This window comes from Parasteatoda tepidariorum, chromosome 10 (assembly GCF_043381705.1).
Source record: "Parasteatoda tepidariorum isolate YZ-2023 chromosome 10, CAS_Ptep_4.0, whole genome shotgun sequence".
In the NCBI taxonomy this organism is placed as follows: domain Eukaryota; kingdom Metazoa; phylum Arthropoda; class Arachnida; order Araneae; family Theridiidae; genus Parasteatoda; species Parasteatoda tepidariorum.
This window is the reverse complement of record NC_092213.1, coordinates 87045029-87062603: the sequence shown is the minus strand read 5'-3', so window position 1 is coordinate 87062603 and position 17575 is coordinate 87045029. Positions and strand designations below refer to the sequence as shown.

Genomic DNA, 17575 nt, shown 5'->3' with positions numbered 1-17575 from the left:
CCGCATGGTATTTTTTCAACAAATTTTACAATTAATAATTCTCGAATGTTGATTTTTTTTAATCCCTGTAAATTTTTCTTCGCACTTTAAACCAGTTTTTGCGTAGTAAAGAAAAATGCAAAGTTAAACTAAACACTAAGAACAGCCTCTGCGACTCTCAATAAAAACAGATAATTAACTATTTATTTTATTTTAAACTGTTAACTTGACAATAAAAATGTTATTATTATGATTTTTATAAACAGCCTCTGCGGTCCTCATTATAACAGATGATTAACTATTTATTTTATATTTAACTGTTAACTTGACATTAAAAATTTTATTATTATAATTATTATAAACAGCCTCTGAGGTCCTCAATAAAAACAGATAATTAACTATTTATTTTATTTTTAACTGTTAACTTGACATAAAAAATTTTATTATTATAATTATTATAAACAGCCTCTGAGGTCCTCAATGAAAACAGATAATTAACTATTTATTTTATTTTAAACAGTTAACTTGACATTAAAAATGTTAATATTTTTTCGTGATTAGTCCCATATAAATCTTTATTTCTAACTTTAGAGGAGAAAAAAACCGCAACATATTTAGTAATAAAGCAACACAAAAGTAATACATTAGCTTGTGTAAATACAAAGTATGGGATGCAATTAATATTTTCCACTCTTCTTATGAAAGATCCCCCCCTCCCCTCAAAAGAGTGTCCCTTGAGATAGATATGAGGTAGCCCATTAGGTAATTGGCCCCCCAACACTGAAACCTAATTAAATACGATCTCTCTTTGAATCATGTTAAGTACACGCCCATTCCAGGTTTAGGCTAAAAATGAACACCTATAAAATCGATCTTTTTTGCCAACAAAATTCTCCATCTATTTTATGCTCAGCAATTCCAAGTATAAGATAGTATTCAAGAAAATAAAAGACACAATATTTTCTAAATTGCATTTTGTGTAAATTCAAACCTTTCGTTTTTAAATCTGTTTTTTCCTCTATTGAAAATTTTCAATTTAACACTTCATAAATCTATTGAGTGAAAAACTTTGTAATGTGTTTGAGTGCAGCTTGTTGCTTAAATTCATACGAAAACGGGAATATTTTTTTTATATCCGTCGTTGAACAGCCGACCCGATTCTGGGTTTACGACTATTAATATTCAACTCAGTAGCCTTGTTATGGAAACAATATTTCCTAAATTGCATTTTGTTTAAATTCGAACTTTTTGTTTTTAAATCTGTTTTTTTCTCTATTGAAAATTTTCTCTTAACTCGTCAACAAACAGCCAGACAAACAGCCATAACTATTTAATGAAAAGTAATGTATCTATAAGATTAGATTGGAATTGTAGATGGAACATTTCATTACGGTAAGGCTTAGTGAAGCGGAATCCTGCGCATGCGCGAGTTCATTAGTGAAAATGGCGAGTCCCGCGTTCAGAAAACAATTCTGCGTGTCAACATTTGTGATTCTGCTATCACAGTGCAGCGATGATACCGTCCATTGTTACAATACGTAGGGTGTGTTCCCCATGCCCAAAACAATTGAAGAACTCAAAAGAACGCATTTGTAATGTCGAAAACAAACTAACGGCATATAAAATAAACAACACTACAGGGTAATTCAAAAGGAATACAGCGATTACAAACAGCCATAACTTTTTAATAAAAAGTAATTTATCGATAAAATTAGCATGTAATTGTTGATGGAACATTTCTGTACGGTAAGGCTTAGTGAAGCGGAATCCTGCGCATGCGCGAGTTCATCAGTGAATATGGCGAGTCCCGTGCCAAAAACAATTCTGCGTGTCAACAATTGTTACTTTGCTATCACAGTGCAGCGAAGATATCGTCCAGTGTTACAATATGTAGGGTGTGTGTGACTCCCATGACCAGAACAATTGAAGAACTCAAAAGAAAGCATTTGTAATGCGCATGCGTCGGTGACTGCAAGTATGCATCAGAATAAAATGGACTACCGTCTCTAGATGAGGTCCGTGTGACCAAGGAAAGTCACATAGAAAATGCGTGACGCATGTATACAAAATGTTAAGGCTCCTTCTACATTCTGTGTAAATTCTTTTTCATTAAATAGTTATAGCCGTTTGTAATAGCTTTATTCATTCCCTATATTTTCAAAATAATGAGTGGTATTTTTTTTAGTCAGTATTTTAACTACTGGAAATGTTTTTTTCATGTATATATAATGTTTGAGTTCCACATAAAAGAAGATTCTATCCATTAGGGTTCCATAGCCGAAAGAAATGGGGAATCATTGGTCTATAGCACTGTCAATGACTAGGGTTACAAGTTTAAATTACAGTCCCTGGCCAAACTATTCGACATATTATAAGATTCTATGTAAAATCTTTTTCTATGTAAATTTCTAATCTTTTTCTATGTTTTCTATGTCTTTTAAGATTCTATGTAAAATCTAAGTATTCTTTTTTTCTTTTCAGAAAAAAAAATATTACTTTTAGGCTTTTAAAATTTCCGTGAAGTGATATCTCTAGATTCCTAGTGAAACACGCTGAAAAATTTAACAATATCCACTTTTTTTTTTTAAGTTGACTCTGTAGTCCTCGTCATTAGGTTGATTTTTTTAAGTTGACTCTGTAGTCCTCATCATTAAGTTGACTTTGAACGTAATCTTGATTCAATATTATTCCATTTTTAAGATCACTTGTCTTTATTCAAAACACTTTGAATGAATTATTTTTTTCATAAAGTTAATGATACATTATTAAGGATATCATTAGAGCCCGGATTTTGATGACCTAAAAAGTCTCAACTAATGCCCTTAAAAAGTGCAAAAAATGCCCTCAAAAAGCGCGAAAAATGCCCTTAAAAATGCGATAAATGTGCTGAAAATGCCTTATGACATGACTTAAATAAAGAAAATTATTAAACTAAAACAATGTTTTACTCTTTAAAATTATTATGAGTCATTTCAAAAAATATAAAGCAATGCAATACTTGTTCTACGTTCATTAAAGTTTAAAAATATGTTTTACATCCTAAAATAACAAAAAAAGAGGAAAATATATTGACTCCAAAACATTTTCATTTTCTACAGAAACTTTAATGAATATAACAACTTCCATCTCATAATATTATTAAATATCAGAATTATATCAGAATTACATTGGATTATTAAATGTTTTTTGATATTTTAAAATGTAAACGAGCGTCTCTTGTCTTAAAGCAAATTTTTATTCCTGGAGAAGAAAATTTCCTAAAAAATTGTAATGTTCTAAACTACACAAAACAGAGAAAATGGGAAAGCTGTAGCAAGGAATTACTTCTAAAGATTTTATATCAATCAATAACATAGTAGAAAAACATAATGGCATGCAGGTGGTATTGAGAGCTACAATATGAAATTTAAAATTATAAGACAAATATTGCATTTCATGTAATAAAAATGCCCCAATAAATAATGAAAATAGGAAAAAATTAACAAAAAGCTTAAAAAATGCTTTAAAATGCAAAATACGGCCCAAAATTTAGAAAAAAAAATGCCCTATAAATCTTAAAAAATGCTCTAAAGGACAAAAAATGTCCAAAAATGCAACTGTTATCAAAATCCGGGCCTTAGATATCATGATATTAACATAACTTTTTATCAATACATTCCAATACTATTTATTGACGGGTTTACGACCATGAATGTTCAACGCCGTGACCTTATTATTTTGAACCCAATCCAGAAGACGAAGGAACTCCTGGAACATGCATAGGCAGAAAGTCGCCTTTTTGGAGGACTCTTTCTGATGGAATCCGCATTTGAGTTATGTGGAGAGGAAAACCTCCCATTGCAAGGGGACTTTCTTTCCTTCCAGACGCGTACCTAGGTTAGTAAAACCAGTATAATCCGCATCTGGCCACTATTCCAGCCAACCTCAACCCAGTGCTTGATCAGGTGGCAATTATTTAAAATTTCAAGAGATTACAATTTTGTTTACAGAAATATTCTTTTAAATTTAGTTTAAACAAGAATTTAGTTTATTAGTAAATATGACATAAAAAAGTGACAATAAATGAATTTTGAAAAGTAAATTATCAAATAAAAGGTTCTCCATTAAAATTTTAATTTCCAGGTATTAAATAATAAAATAAAGTAATCAAAACGTTACAATAATAAACAAAAAATTGAGTCACTAGTGCCGTATAAAACTGAGGATATTTTACGTCAGTACTGTGGTCAGTGCAAGTCAGATGCGGAGTTCGTATCGATCCGCCATCGCTGGGATTCGAACCTCAATTCTAGATTCCTANATTGAAAATTTTCAATTTAACACTTCATAAATCTATTGAGTGAAAAACTTTGTAATGTGTTTGAGTGCAGCTTGTTGCTTAAATTCATACGAAAACGGGAATCGAAAACGGGAACGAACCTCAATCCAATGGAGCGACTCATGTTATTTATTTCTTAAAATCGTATATTTAATAGTATTTTAAATGAATGAAATAGCAGCGTTCGGCAGCCAACACTCAAAATGCTTCGGATCCCCAATGATTCAGCGAATTAAAAATTAAATAAACTAAAAGAGATTTAAATTCCTGCTAAAATATTATGAAAGCGAACGTTAATAATAATAAAATAAAAAAACTTGAAATACGAAATTTTTGTAATTGAAATAATAAAGTAAACGTCTCCATTCATTCCCATACCAATAAATAGAATATGGGGCCGAATAGGAGAGGGGGGTCACATAATTAGGGAGAAATCCTTCATGGCAAATTCTCTTTCAAAATTAAGAGTTCAGAAGAATTGCTAGAAGAAAACAATCAAGCAATCAAAATGCAAACATATTATGATGACTCAGGAGAAGAGTTTTTCTTCCAATAATTTGATATTTTGAAAAAAGGAATCGGGACCTCCCATATGCATACACGTGACCTATGACGTCAGCAAAAGGGCGTATTAAAGTTCAGCTATGTTAGAATGCTAATAAACGATAAGTTCATTAAATACGTATCGAATGATTTGTTTCTCGACTACTTCTTTTACTTAACTGGGATTTATTATTGGCTTGCGTATTGCAGTGATATATTTTTGTTCTGCGGACACTCCGGTCCATCATTAGTTTTTATTTTATTTTATAACCGTCGTTGAACGGCAGACCCAATTTCATGGGTTTTACGACTACTTACGTTCAACTCCGTAGCCTTGTCATTTTGAACCCTATCCAGAAGACAAGGAAACTCCTGGATCAGTACCCCCAGAGGTATCGATTTGTTGTGGGAACATGGAGGACTTTGAGACTCGACAGATTTAACGTGCATCAGTCACCATTTACTACACGGGGAGTCTTCGGCCGCCGAGGATCGAACCCACGACCTCTTGGATATGGGCCCAGCGCCCTACCGACCAGGCTATCCCGGCCCTCCATCACTAGTTTGTTCCATATGACTTCGCACCCGTCTTAAGTTTCTGTGTTAAAGAAAATGAAGGAAATAAAAATGAAAATATGACCGCCGACGTCTTCAGGGGGTACCGGCCCCGATAGCCATAAAAACAAAACCATTTCTAATTGAGGGAGAAGCTTAAATTAACTCCCTCAGTACCCCCATGGTCTTGCATAGAAGTCCAGGAAAAAAAACATGCAATATAAATAATAAATTAAGAAAAGAAACTCAAACAAAATCATCAGAAAAATAAAAACTCACATAGTCACAGGTCAGACATCAATTTCTCAAGCAAGCCGAATGAAAAGAAAAAACTAAAACCTAAAGAAAACAACGCCCTCTATTACAATGCGCAAATGAAGAAGAAAAAAAGTGAAAAATGTCAAGAGAAAGAAATACGTAATAAATTAATAGAATGCTTAACTGGAGCTGCACAGTTAAGACTTGAATTGCGCCCTGTTAAAAGAAAAAAATATAAAAACCTAGAATTCTTCAATCATTTTTTTAATTAAAAAATTAACATTACAAAAATTAAAAGGAAAATAATTATTACTCTAATTATTTAAAGAACTATTCACAGCTTCCAGAAAACTTTCAACATTATTGCAAATACTTTTGATTCTAACTAATTGTGAAAAAACTAAATTTTAAAAAATTTTATTGCACAAATTAGTATTAAAGTGGCAGAAAAAAATAACTTTAAATTGAAAAGCTTTTCTTTTATCAAAGACACCAATTTTAATAAAGCTGTTAACAATATCAATTTTAAAATCTAAATATTCAACATTGAAACAATCTTCATTAGTTTTCTTCAAGACTAAATCTCCAGGACAAATACTATAAATAAAATTATAATTATCACAATTAAATAAAATCAAATCATCAATATATCTAAAAGCATTAAATTCATTATACTCAAGAAATTTAGCTTCAAAAAAATGCAAAAAAATGTTGGCAAAAGCCCCAGAAAAGGAATTACCTTGTGGAATTCCAATAATTTGTTTATAAAAATCTAAACCATTAAAAAGAACATTCTCAAAAAGATTAAACCTACATAAATCCAACCCATTAAACTTATCAATTTTCTCATTAAATAAATACCTATCATAAATTCCTTCACAAATCTCATTAATCTTTCCATGTGGAATACTGGTATACAAATTTTCGAAATTTAGAAATACAATTACGTCGGCTTCGGTGGTCATATTTCCATTTTTATTTCCTTCATTTTCTTTTTCTTTATTGCTACTTTTTTCTGAAATTTCTGCTGCTTTTTAGCGCATTTTTTTCAAAGAAGTTTTTTCTATTTAGAATGAAAAATATTTGTGTTTTCTTTTAGTATTGTGTTAATAGAGAGTGAGTGTTAAGTCTCTGTGTTAATACAGAGTGAGTGTTAAGTCTCTGTGTTAATAGAGAGTGAGTGTTAAGTCTCTGTGTTAATAGAGAGCGAGTGTTAAGTCTCTGTGTTAATAGAGAGTGAGTGTTAAGTATCTGTGTTAATAGAGAGTGAGTGTTAAGTCTCTGTGTTAATAGTGAGTGAATGTTAAGTCTCCGTGTTAATGTATAGTGAAGGAATTGAAATCTTTGTGAAAGAATATAGCGTGTGTTACTTAAGAGAATGGATACTTGAGAGGCTTAACTTGTTCGAAATAGAATGGAAAGAACAGTTTCTAACGTAAGCAAAAGGTTTCAAGCACCTCTCAGGATCGAGATAACCACACTATACGTCACTTGCGAGCATCCCGTTGACGTTACGTTCACCTGCGTCACCCTTTTTTCTAAAATTTAAAGGAGAATTCGCCACGTTATAGCGTCCTCTGTAACAGTCCATCAAGCAAATGAGGACCGTGTAGTAAATGGTGACTGATGCACGTTAAATCAGTCGAGTCGCAAAAGTCCTCCACGTTCCCCCATAACAAATCAATACATCTGGGGGATCTCTGATTCAGGTCGAAAATTAAGATCTGTGGATGCATGACTGGGTCCGCCCTATAAATGGGTCTGGCAGAAGTCGAATTCTTGGCCATAGATGGTGCCACTGAAAAACAAGATACACACACTCTGCCTTTCACCAAGCAGTCGTGTGGCATTAGAAACAACACAAACTACGCTCGTTCTTTTTCTCTATGAGGCGACTGCTGGGAATGATTTCTGCCCTTCTGAAGTACTTTTATCGGAGTTTGACTATTATGAATTGAAGGGGAAAAAAAGATGTGATCTACCTGTATCCTGTCTTCGGGAAGGTCAGTCTTTAGGGAGAGCATCTCCCTCGCATAGACATCCGGGTAGTGAGCGTCTTTAAAAGCCTTCTCCAGTTCCTCCAGCTGGTAACTCGTGAATATGGTCCTGCAAACAAACACAGAGTTATGACCTACGAAATATAAAATAAGTCCATTTAGTAAAAGCGTATTCTGATCGGTTCATTTCGACTTCAAGCTGATGCAACTCCGTTACAGCCTACCCAAGACAAAATTCTTGATAATACCTTCAAAGAGTTATGATGGTTAATGTTGGTTTAACCCCTTAACGATCGGTTAATTTTCAAGAAAACGGTCATAAAAGTGCCTATTTTGCCAAATACACGTATTTGATTAGTGCTGTCATCTAGTTTAAAATTAACTAACTATCTACAATTACCTTAAANAATAATTAATTAGTGTATTAAATATCAGATGAGTAAAGTGAGAAATAAAATGTTTTCCGGGCAAAAGAAATGAATTAGTTTTATTCTTATTGGTGCATTACTACTGATTCCAGCCCTGAAATGTCACGGGAGCGAGAAATAGAAGGCGAAACCTCACCCCGTCATTTTCACGGGAGCGAGAAGGAAGAGGTTAAGTAAGATTCCTGATGGACCAACATGTGTTGATGGTCACCATCCTACAACAGTTTCCATCTAGGTTGGATGGTTTTTGAAGGCCCAACAAGTTTCCATCATTACAATATGGAAAATGTTGCTTTATGTTATGATGGTAAACCATCGAGCATTGTTTGATTTTTGATGGACAAACATAAACTTTCATATTTTGATGGCAGATGTTGTTTTACCATTGAGATGGTCAGCCAACGAGTTATGTTATTTTAATGTTGGACCAACAGCAACCATCAAAATAGGATGGAAGATGCTGTATGGCTATTTTGATGGTCCACCAACAAGATTTGTTTGTTAATGTTGGACCAACAACAACCATTAAAATAGGATGGAAGATACTGTTTTACTATTATAATGGTTCAACCATCAAGTTATGTTTCGTGTTGCTGGACCAACAGCAATCATCAAATTAAGATGGAACATGCTGCTTTAGTACTATGGTGATTCAACCAATCATTCATTTCACAAAAGTTCGGTAAATAGGGAGCTAGTTATGGGTGCCTTGAATCCTCGCATGGTTTGAGTTTGGTACAATCTTTCATATGCTCTTTAAAAAAAAAACATTTTGCGAAGTGTCCATTCTTGTTAATACGCATTTTCGGCTGCTTCAATTTTATACAATACACATTTTGAGCGGTAAATATATAATTTGAGCTGTGTCCATTTTCATTCATGCGCATTTTCAGCTGCGTCCATTTTATACAAGACACATTTTGAGCTGTAAATATATAATTTGAGCTGTGTCCATTTTCGTTCATACGCATTTTCAGCTGCGTCCATTTTATTTAATACACATTTTGACAGGTAAATATATAATTTGAGCTGTGTCCATTTTCGTTCATACGGATTTTCAGCTGCGTCCATTTTATTCAATACACATTTTGATAGGTAAATGTATAATTTGAGCTGTGTCCATTTTCGTTCATACGCATTTTCGATTACGTCCATTTTATACAATACACATTTTGAGTGGTAAATATATAATTTGAGCTGCGTCCATTTTCGTTCATACGCATTTTCAGCTGCGTCTATTTTATACAATACACATTTTGAGCGGTAAATATATAATTTGAGCTGTGTCCATATTTTTTAAGCACGCATTTTCAGATATAATAAAAAAAAAGAAAGCTGGCATATGAGATGTTTCGTTACCGCAGTCAAGAATATTAAATATCTTTTATAGACTCAGGTTTTATGATGGTAATTGAACTAGGGATGAGTTTTCAAAATGGAACACATGTGAGGAAAAATTCATATCCGGTATGAATTCATATCCGGAATTCATATGCGACTCCCGTTCCAATCGATATACCTTATAATTGCTGTCAAATGTGTCACAAATTTACTCTCTCCCCTCCCTCCCTCTATTGACTCAAGGGGGGATAATTAAAATCGGGACAGAGAGTGTGCAAACAACCCCTCTCTTCCTTCCCCAGAAGTGGGGTTGGGGGTCAGGTCAACAACTGGACACATCTGATACACAAAAGGAAACGTTTCTTTTTTTTGTCTCGGAAGCTCGAACTTTATTTTGAATAACTGACCCATTTTTGGGTTTACAACTATTGATGTCTGTATTCTTGAAATATTGAACACGAAGGCACTTCTGATTCGAGCATTGGGGCACACTAGCTTTCGTGAGCCGCGATGGCTCTGGGGATAAAGCGTTCGCCTTTTGCGGTGAACCGAGTTCGAATCCCAGTCAATATCAATTCCGCATCCAGCTTGCACCGACCACAGTGCTGACGTGGAATATCCTTAGTGGTAGATGGATTTTGGTTTAGAGACCCTTTGCTGTCAGGCTAACCGTGAGGGATTTTCGAGGTTTTCTCCCCATGTAACCCAAATGTGGGTTAGTTCCATCAAAAAGTCCTCCACGTAGGCGAATTTCTCCCACTAGTTTATTCAGGAATTCCCTTGTCTTCTGGGGTCGGCTGTTCAACGACGGTTATATAAAAAAAAATAACAAAATCGTAGGTAAAGACCAATATTCAGTAAAATTCAACAGAAAAGCCGAAAATTGTTTGCCATTCATTTCCCTGCCTAAAAATTGAGCATATATATATATATATATATACTTACCTNGTCAAGAGATGGCCCTCACATTTTGTATTTTGTCATTTAAAATTACAATTTTAGAAATGATGAAAAAACTTGCGTACCTAACAATTTAAAAAATTTTTACAATTATTAAAAAAATAGAAAAAAATTGATAAATAATTTTTAAAAATTACTTTTTTACGCATGGATCTTAGGTAAAACGAATTTAATAATTAAGTTTTTTGATTCGTTTCAAAAGTTCTTAAGAGATGCGTCGATGCATGATAAAAAGTTCTTGAGAGACATGATTAACATCCAAACTTTCGACCGTTCACTTGATTGAACTGCTGGGATAGTACGTATTTACCAGATTGCGGATATTTTATAAATCAAGAATCCAAATCCATTAGAAAAATAAAAAATGGAGTATATTTATACAGGGGAAGTACTTTTTTGTGTTTGATTTCGTAACTTAAAATATCACTTATTGATTAGTACATTTGTGATCGCACCTTTGAACCTGTAGTGTGTCTACCACTACAAAAATACAATTCTTAACCCTATTCTAAGGAGGGGGAACCTTTCCACAGATGAAAGTTTTCATTGTCTACAACTTCTCTCCCCACATTGGTGACCCGGACATGAGGGGAAAACGCCTACCTTGACAGACACTCCCACTTCGATATGAACATACTTATCTTGGCAGTAACGACCACTTCGATCGGAATACGCCTACTTCGATGGATGATCCACATTGAACAGTTGACTCGCTACTTGTGACTGCGACATTATCCACCGCCTCGCGCTGTTGCTACTCAGTCTCGATCACGCACAACATTGGCCTGCATACACTCGACTGCGAATGGCAACACAGGAGCAACCACGACCATGAACTTAATACAGCTCTCACAATCAGCACACAAAAGTTCGGTGTCTTAATGCAACTCTCTCGGCTTCTCACAAAACAGTAATGAATCAACTAGTGGTATCTGTTCATCGAATTCTATCACAGATATAATTCTGGTGGGGGAGTACTGTAGTGTGTCTACCACTAAAAAATACAATTTCAATTCATTAGTATGTAAGACATGTTAACTCGATTCTATGCTGGGGCTACCTTTTCATAGGTTTGCGTTGTCTATAACTTCTCTTCCCACAAACCGCTAAGAGTGAGTCGTAAAACGTGAAAATCTGAGCATTCGATCAAAAGTGAAGTCTTTATTTTAAATTTTCCTTTTTATTTCGAGTACTGTACATAAATGTGCATAAACATAATAGCGTTAAAATGAGGAAATTCGAAATCAATATTCTTTAATACTGCATGGTCCTATATCACCCCTTAATATTGACCCATAATAATCATGTTGGATCAGGTATTATATTATCGGGTAATAGTGTACCCTACTAGATAATTATAGGCTTATTAGGGGGTACATAATGTGGGCCTATAAGTTACTATGTATGCATGCATATAACAGTGTGTTGAATAGCGTTACATTGAAGAAATTCGAAGACTGTATTAACACATTGCCCGATATCTTGCCTTAGTATTGACTCATAATATTCATATTGGACCAGGTATTATATTACCGGGTAATAATGGGGGAATACTAGAGGAAATAGTTATAGGCTAATTAGGGGGTACACAATATGACAATCAAGTTTATATATATATAATAGTGTGTTTATTAGCTTTAAAATGAGGAAATTCGAAGTCAATATTCTGTTTCAACACATTGCAAGATATCTTGCCTTAATATTGACCCATAATATTCATATTGGACCAGGTATTATATTACCGGATACTAGTGTACCCTACCAAGTTAAACAATTATAGGCATAATAGGGGGGTCACAAAACATGCCTTGTCAAAAAAAAAANAAAAAAATTAGGTTCAAAAAGCATGTTGTCATCTTAGAAGTAATTTCAGTCTTATAAAGTGAGGAGGGGGTGGTAATTTCGTGAGGTGAGAGAGAGGGGGGGGAGAGGAAATGAAGCAATCTTTTTCTCTATTGTAGTGAGATTCTATGGAGAAAGGAAAGTTTTAGCGAAATTGAAATCCCTTCAGACCATCAAAAATAAACCTACTTTTGTTAAGAAAAATACTTTCCAAATGATTAATATTAAACACACTATAGAGATAAGAAAACGACCCAAATAATAGCTATTATTATATTTCTCTCTCTCTCGCCTCTCGTGTTTGCACAATTCTCTGGGCATATCATCAATCTCTCTCTCTCTCTCAAACCTTGGAAGAGGGGATTTTTATGGCGAATTCTAATTAAAACAGCCCTAAATTTATCTCCCTTGCTTTTAAGAATAGAATAAAAGGGGGGAGGAGGAGGAAAAAGGAATATTCTTCGCGCTTCTTTAATTATTTTGCGAGAGAAAATGAAAAGATTATCAATTTACAGACAACAAAAAAAAAGAAAGAAAGTAATTTGGAGCTTATGAATTAAAAAGCATTAAGTGACATTTAATAACGTCTTCGTTGTTTAAAACTTGCGCTCGTTTTTAAGGTGAAGCGATTGAGTTTCGTTTTTTAAATGGTGCGTCGTGAAGGATGCCATTTTCAAGTTCAAGAAGGAAAAAAGAAATAAATTTATTCTTTGAATTATTTTTCTCGCGTTCGTCAAAGATTATAAACTATTATGTATAGCGCGGGGTACCACACTGAAAAACATTTGATTTTAAACTGGGTGCGTAGTGTTTTTAAAAAGTGCTTAAAGGTGCTTATTTTCGTTTTTTAAAAGCCTTTAAAGGTGCTTGGTGTTTTTAAAAAGTACTTAATTTTTTCCCGTTTCCAAAATTAGATTTTTCCTTTACTGTGTTGATTTTCGCTGCGAATTATGCAAAAAGTTACAGTTCACATTGTTCTATTAAACATTTTTCACAGTTAATCCAACCCCTAATCTATTCCGGCGTATTGTCAGTCCGTAGCGTATGAAAACGGCATTCATTTTACATAATTTAAAATTTCATGATTTTTGATAATTCGTCGCTTTGAAACTAAACCGTAGTAACTCAAAAAAAAGAAGAAAAAAAATCGAAAAATAAGATAGTATTAGAATCATTTTGTGTAAAAAAAAAAATCACCCTTTTAGAGAAACAACATGTTATTTTCATAAGTGTTATTTCATATTAATTTAGAGAGTAGATAAATCGTTATCGCATTGGTGTGAATCGCCTACTCGAAAAGTTAAAAATCGCTCTCCTGAAAAACTTGCTTCTTTGAGTTACCACAGTTTAGTTTCAAAGTGACGAATTGTCAAAAACAACGCCAAAAGGTTTTTTTTTTATGACATGACGGTTGAAACGCAATAAAACCATCAATTATCAAAAACTCTCCAACCCTGCCTAATTATGATATTTTTTTAAGTGCTTCAAAATATTTTTGAGTGCTTGAAAAGTGCTTAAAAGGTGCTTATTTTTTGTTGAATAATTTGGTTACGCACCCTGTTAAAAAAAAAAGTCATCATTTAAGTTTCGATCTCTCAGTCACTCTTCGATCCTTTTCGCTCAAATTTTTTATTCTGCTGCATAAAACTGCATTCTTTGCGACGACTTAAAAAAAAAATTTTTTTTTTATACCTTGCAGTTTGAAATTCTTCGACTATCAAAATAATGAATAAAAAATTAAAAATTATTTTTCGGGAAGAATTATCTTTAGATAAATTAATTTTACGGATTTTTGGGTTAGGATAAACGAATTTGGGATAATTGTAGCAAACATTTTATAACCGTGGTTGAACGGTCGACCCAATTTTATGGGTTTACGACTATTAAATTGAATCAGATGGCCTACCCCGTATTTCGAGGGTAAAAAAAGAAATTCGTATTAAAAAAAGAAAAGTATGTTTATTCAGAAAATGTACGTTATTTGTTACTGATTAACTGTCAACTGACCGCACAAACTGTTTGTGGTCATCCCCTCAAGCCACTCAGATTGAGTACTTGAAAATCCGATCATTGGATTTAGAAAGTGATGGAATGAGATATCTTACCGATGTCTCCGTTTTTTCTTTTTCTTTTTGTTCATGGCATTCATTTCATCTCCAAGGCCACCATTTTTTGAGAATTCTGTTCCTAAAACTAAAGAATGAAATAACAATAATTAGTATGAATTCATTCTTTTAATTACGCACATTGAAAATAAATGTTTGTTAAACGGATTGCATCATAGAGAAGTGACTCTTTTTAGTCACTTTTCTCTATGACTCTTCTCTATGACTCATGAGTCACTTCTCTATTACTCATGAGTCACTTATCTAAATTGACTTCTGTCACTTATACGGGTCTAAAATCTATTACTATCGACAAAATAATCGACGAATCTAATCTATCGACAAGAGTTTGGACACATGATTAAGGAGTTCGGTGAGTGAAACTGGTTATTTAATGATACTTTCTTTGCTTTGATCGACTTTATAAAATGTGTGACCCTAAAATGCATTTCTGTTTTTACACATGTTAATTCCTTAACGATCGGTTAATTTTCAAGAAAACGGCCATATTTTGCCAAATACACGAATTTGATCAGTGCTGACATCTGGTTTAAAATAAACTAACTATCTACAATTACCTTAAAAAATATCCTGGTACTGCCATCTGGTGTGTAAAAAGAGATATAAAATGTTTTCCGGGGCAAAATAAATGTATTAGTTTTATTCTTATTGGCGCTTTGCTACTGAACACTCCAGCCCGGAAATTTCACGGGAGCGAGAAATAGAGGGCGAAACCTCATCCCGTCATTTTCACGGGAGCGAGAAGGAAGGGGTTAAATACGTGTAGAGTGAGTGTTGATACATAAGAGGATTTGAATTACCTCAAGAGGCGGAGTATTATGAGTTGTATTTTAATGTATTGTTGTGTTCTATAGTGTATTTAGGTGTTAATAACATTCTGTCATTAACACCAAGTGTTGTTAGCATTAACGCTGTCATCTTTACGCATTGGAGAATTTCAAATCCTGCGGTATATTTCGCATGTAAATAAAGAAGGAAAAGCCATCCGTGCAGAAAGCAAAAATAAATGGGATGCGGGGAGGGGGTCACTGTCTGGTTTAATAAGCAAAACGCGCGTTCATTCAAAAAAATTAGAGCAGTATGAAAGACCTTAAGATGATTTAGACAATATATTTGAATATCTTATAGTATTAGTTAGGGCAAAAAATGTCCCTACTTGTCAAAAATATCAAAAAATGTCACTCCAGCATATTTTTGTTGAATAAATCTTTTCAAAAAAATTAATCAATCAGGCAACGTAAGGAACATTCAACGATGACTCACAAATATTTCTTTTTCCACGTATATTTGAAATAGTATCACAAAATGTTTCGACACAAGATGAAAAAATAACCATATAAGTTTGAAAAATCTTTCAAATAGCTCCAATACAGTCCAATCATCAAAATTCACGAAAAAATAAGTACATATATAGAACTAATATTAATGGTGGACAATTTGCAAATTTTTTATAATTTTTTAGATCTCTTGATTTTTTTGAAACTGGTTTTATATTAAAACATGGATGTCATATTTTCCTAAAATACGCATACTTGTTTAGAAATATCAATAAAAAATTTCTCGAAAAGAAAAAAAAAACTAATCCAGAAAAGAAATTAATACATACTTTAGAGCTAATATTAGAATGTATGCAAACTGTTATAATTTTTTTGTACTGTGGCCTAAATTTGAAACATTCATTTGGTTCAAAAGGGTGACATAATTTCAAAATAAAAAATACACATGTATTTCTGAAAGCATATTAAGAATACTTATAAATAGCGCTTAATCTGTCCAATATATGTAAAAGAGCTTTGCATAAATGGAACCAATATTAATGTAGCTATCTTTTATAATTTTTTAGATACTTTTTAAACTGGTTTCATTATCAAAATTTGTGCGTTATATATCTTTCAAAGCATGCTTAAAAATATTTATAGAAAATTTCTGAAAAAGAATGTAATTCAGTCCAATCTACAAAGAAAAGCGGTACATACATGGAACTAATATTAAGGTAGGCACTTTTTTATTTATTTTTATCGAAGCTAATTTTTTAAGTGTTTTTTAATCGTCGCTATCATTTGAAATCGGAATTGAATATTAAAATACGAATGTCCTATTTCCAAAAAGTTCTCATATATGATATATGTCAATAAATATTTATTGAACATTTCTAAAAAAAACTCTTATGTAGTTTAGTTTACCCAAAACTAAGTACATATTTAGAACAAATTACGGGCAGTAATAAATGGATACTTTAATTAGTTGGAAACAATTTCTAAATTCTTAAAAAGAATTTGCATCTTTCATTTGAAACAGATTTCATATTAAAATATGGGGATCATATTATAAAAATTTCTTATTTAGTCGAATATCTTTATTNTGGCCAAAGCAAGGGAGTCATATTTTTCAAAAAATTCCATATTTGTTTAGAAATATTTATTATACAAACATTTTAAAAAGCTCTTAATTTGCGCAATCCGCACATAAAGCATTGCATTTTTAGTGCTACAACATAGCATTAGGGTAGACGTTTTGAGGATTGTTTATTTTTTTATTATTGAGGATTATTAACTATTTTCACATTTATTGTCGCATTTATAGAACTTGTTTCCTATATAAATATGGGCGCAATATTTTTTGAAAACACTCTTTTGAAATACGTACAGAAAAAAATTTGAAAATCACGCATTTAGTCCAATTTACCCAAAAAAAACATTGCATAAATTGAGCTAATATTAGGGGGAGGAACTCTGTGAGTATTTTGTAATTTTTTTTATTTTTTCTATTTACTGCATTCATTTGAAGCTGGTTTCTTACCAAAGTAAGAGCGTATGTACCACTAGAGAAGTGTTTCCCATACTTATGACTTTTGTGTACCACTAAGAAAGAAATGACCGCATTTTTTACGATAAAAAAAATTGCACAAAAGTTAAAAATCGCAACTGGCACTTGACACCACTAATTAACTGTTAACTCTGCAAAAAATAGTCAATAGAAAATACGTTATCGTAAATTTTCATGGCTGGTTTTGTTTTTAAATTAAATATTTTTGAAATTTTCGTTTGTTGCAAGATATTTCGCATAAGAAAGCGTACCCCCTCTAAACTGTTTCCATACCTCTGGAGGTACGCGTACCAAACTTTGGGAAACACTGCACTAGGGGTATGGTTATTTCGTGGTGGTTCTTAAAATGTTGCCAAAATTACCAAAAATTCTAAAAGTTTTAGTTTTTAAAATTCTGAAAGC

General features: G+C 32.9%; 1 protein-coding gene across 1 annotated transcript in view; it reads right to left on the bottom strand.

Annotated features, from left to right (window-relative positions):
- Positions 1 to 17575, bottom strand: part of LOC122268388 (visual system homeobox 2) — a 179860-nt gene that overhangs the window by 28101 nt on the left and 134184 nt on the right. The window contains exons 2-3 of the mRNA XM_071187051.1: positions 14327 to 14414; positions 7636 to 7759 (exon numbers count right to left, since the gene is read on the bottom strand). Coding sequence (XP_071043152.1) covers positions 7636 to 7759; positions 14327 to 14414 — 212 coding nt within the window. The remainder of the gene's footprint in view (positions 1 to 7635; positions 7760 to 14326; positions 14415 to 17575) is intronic.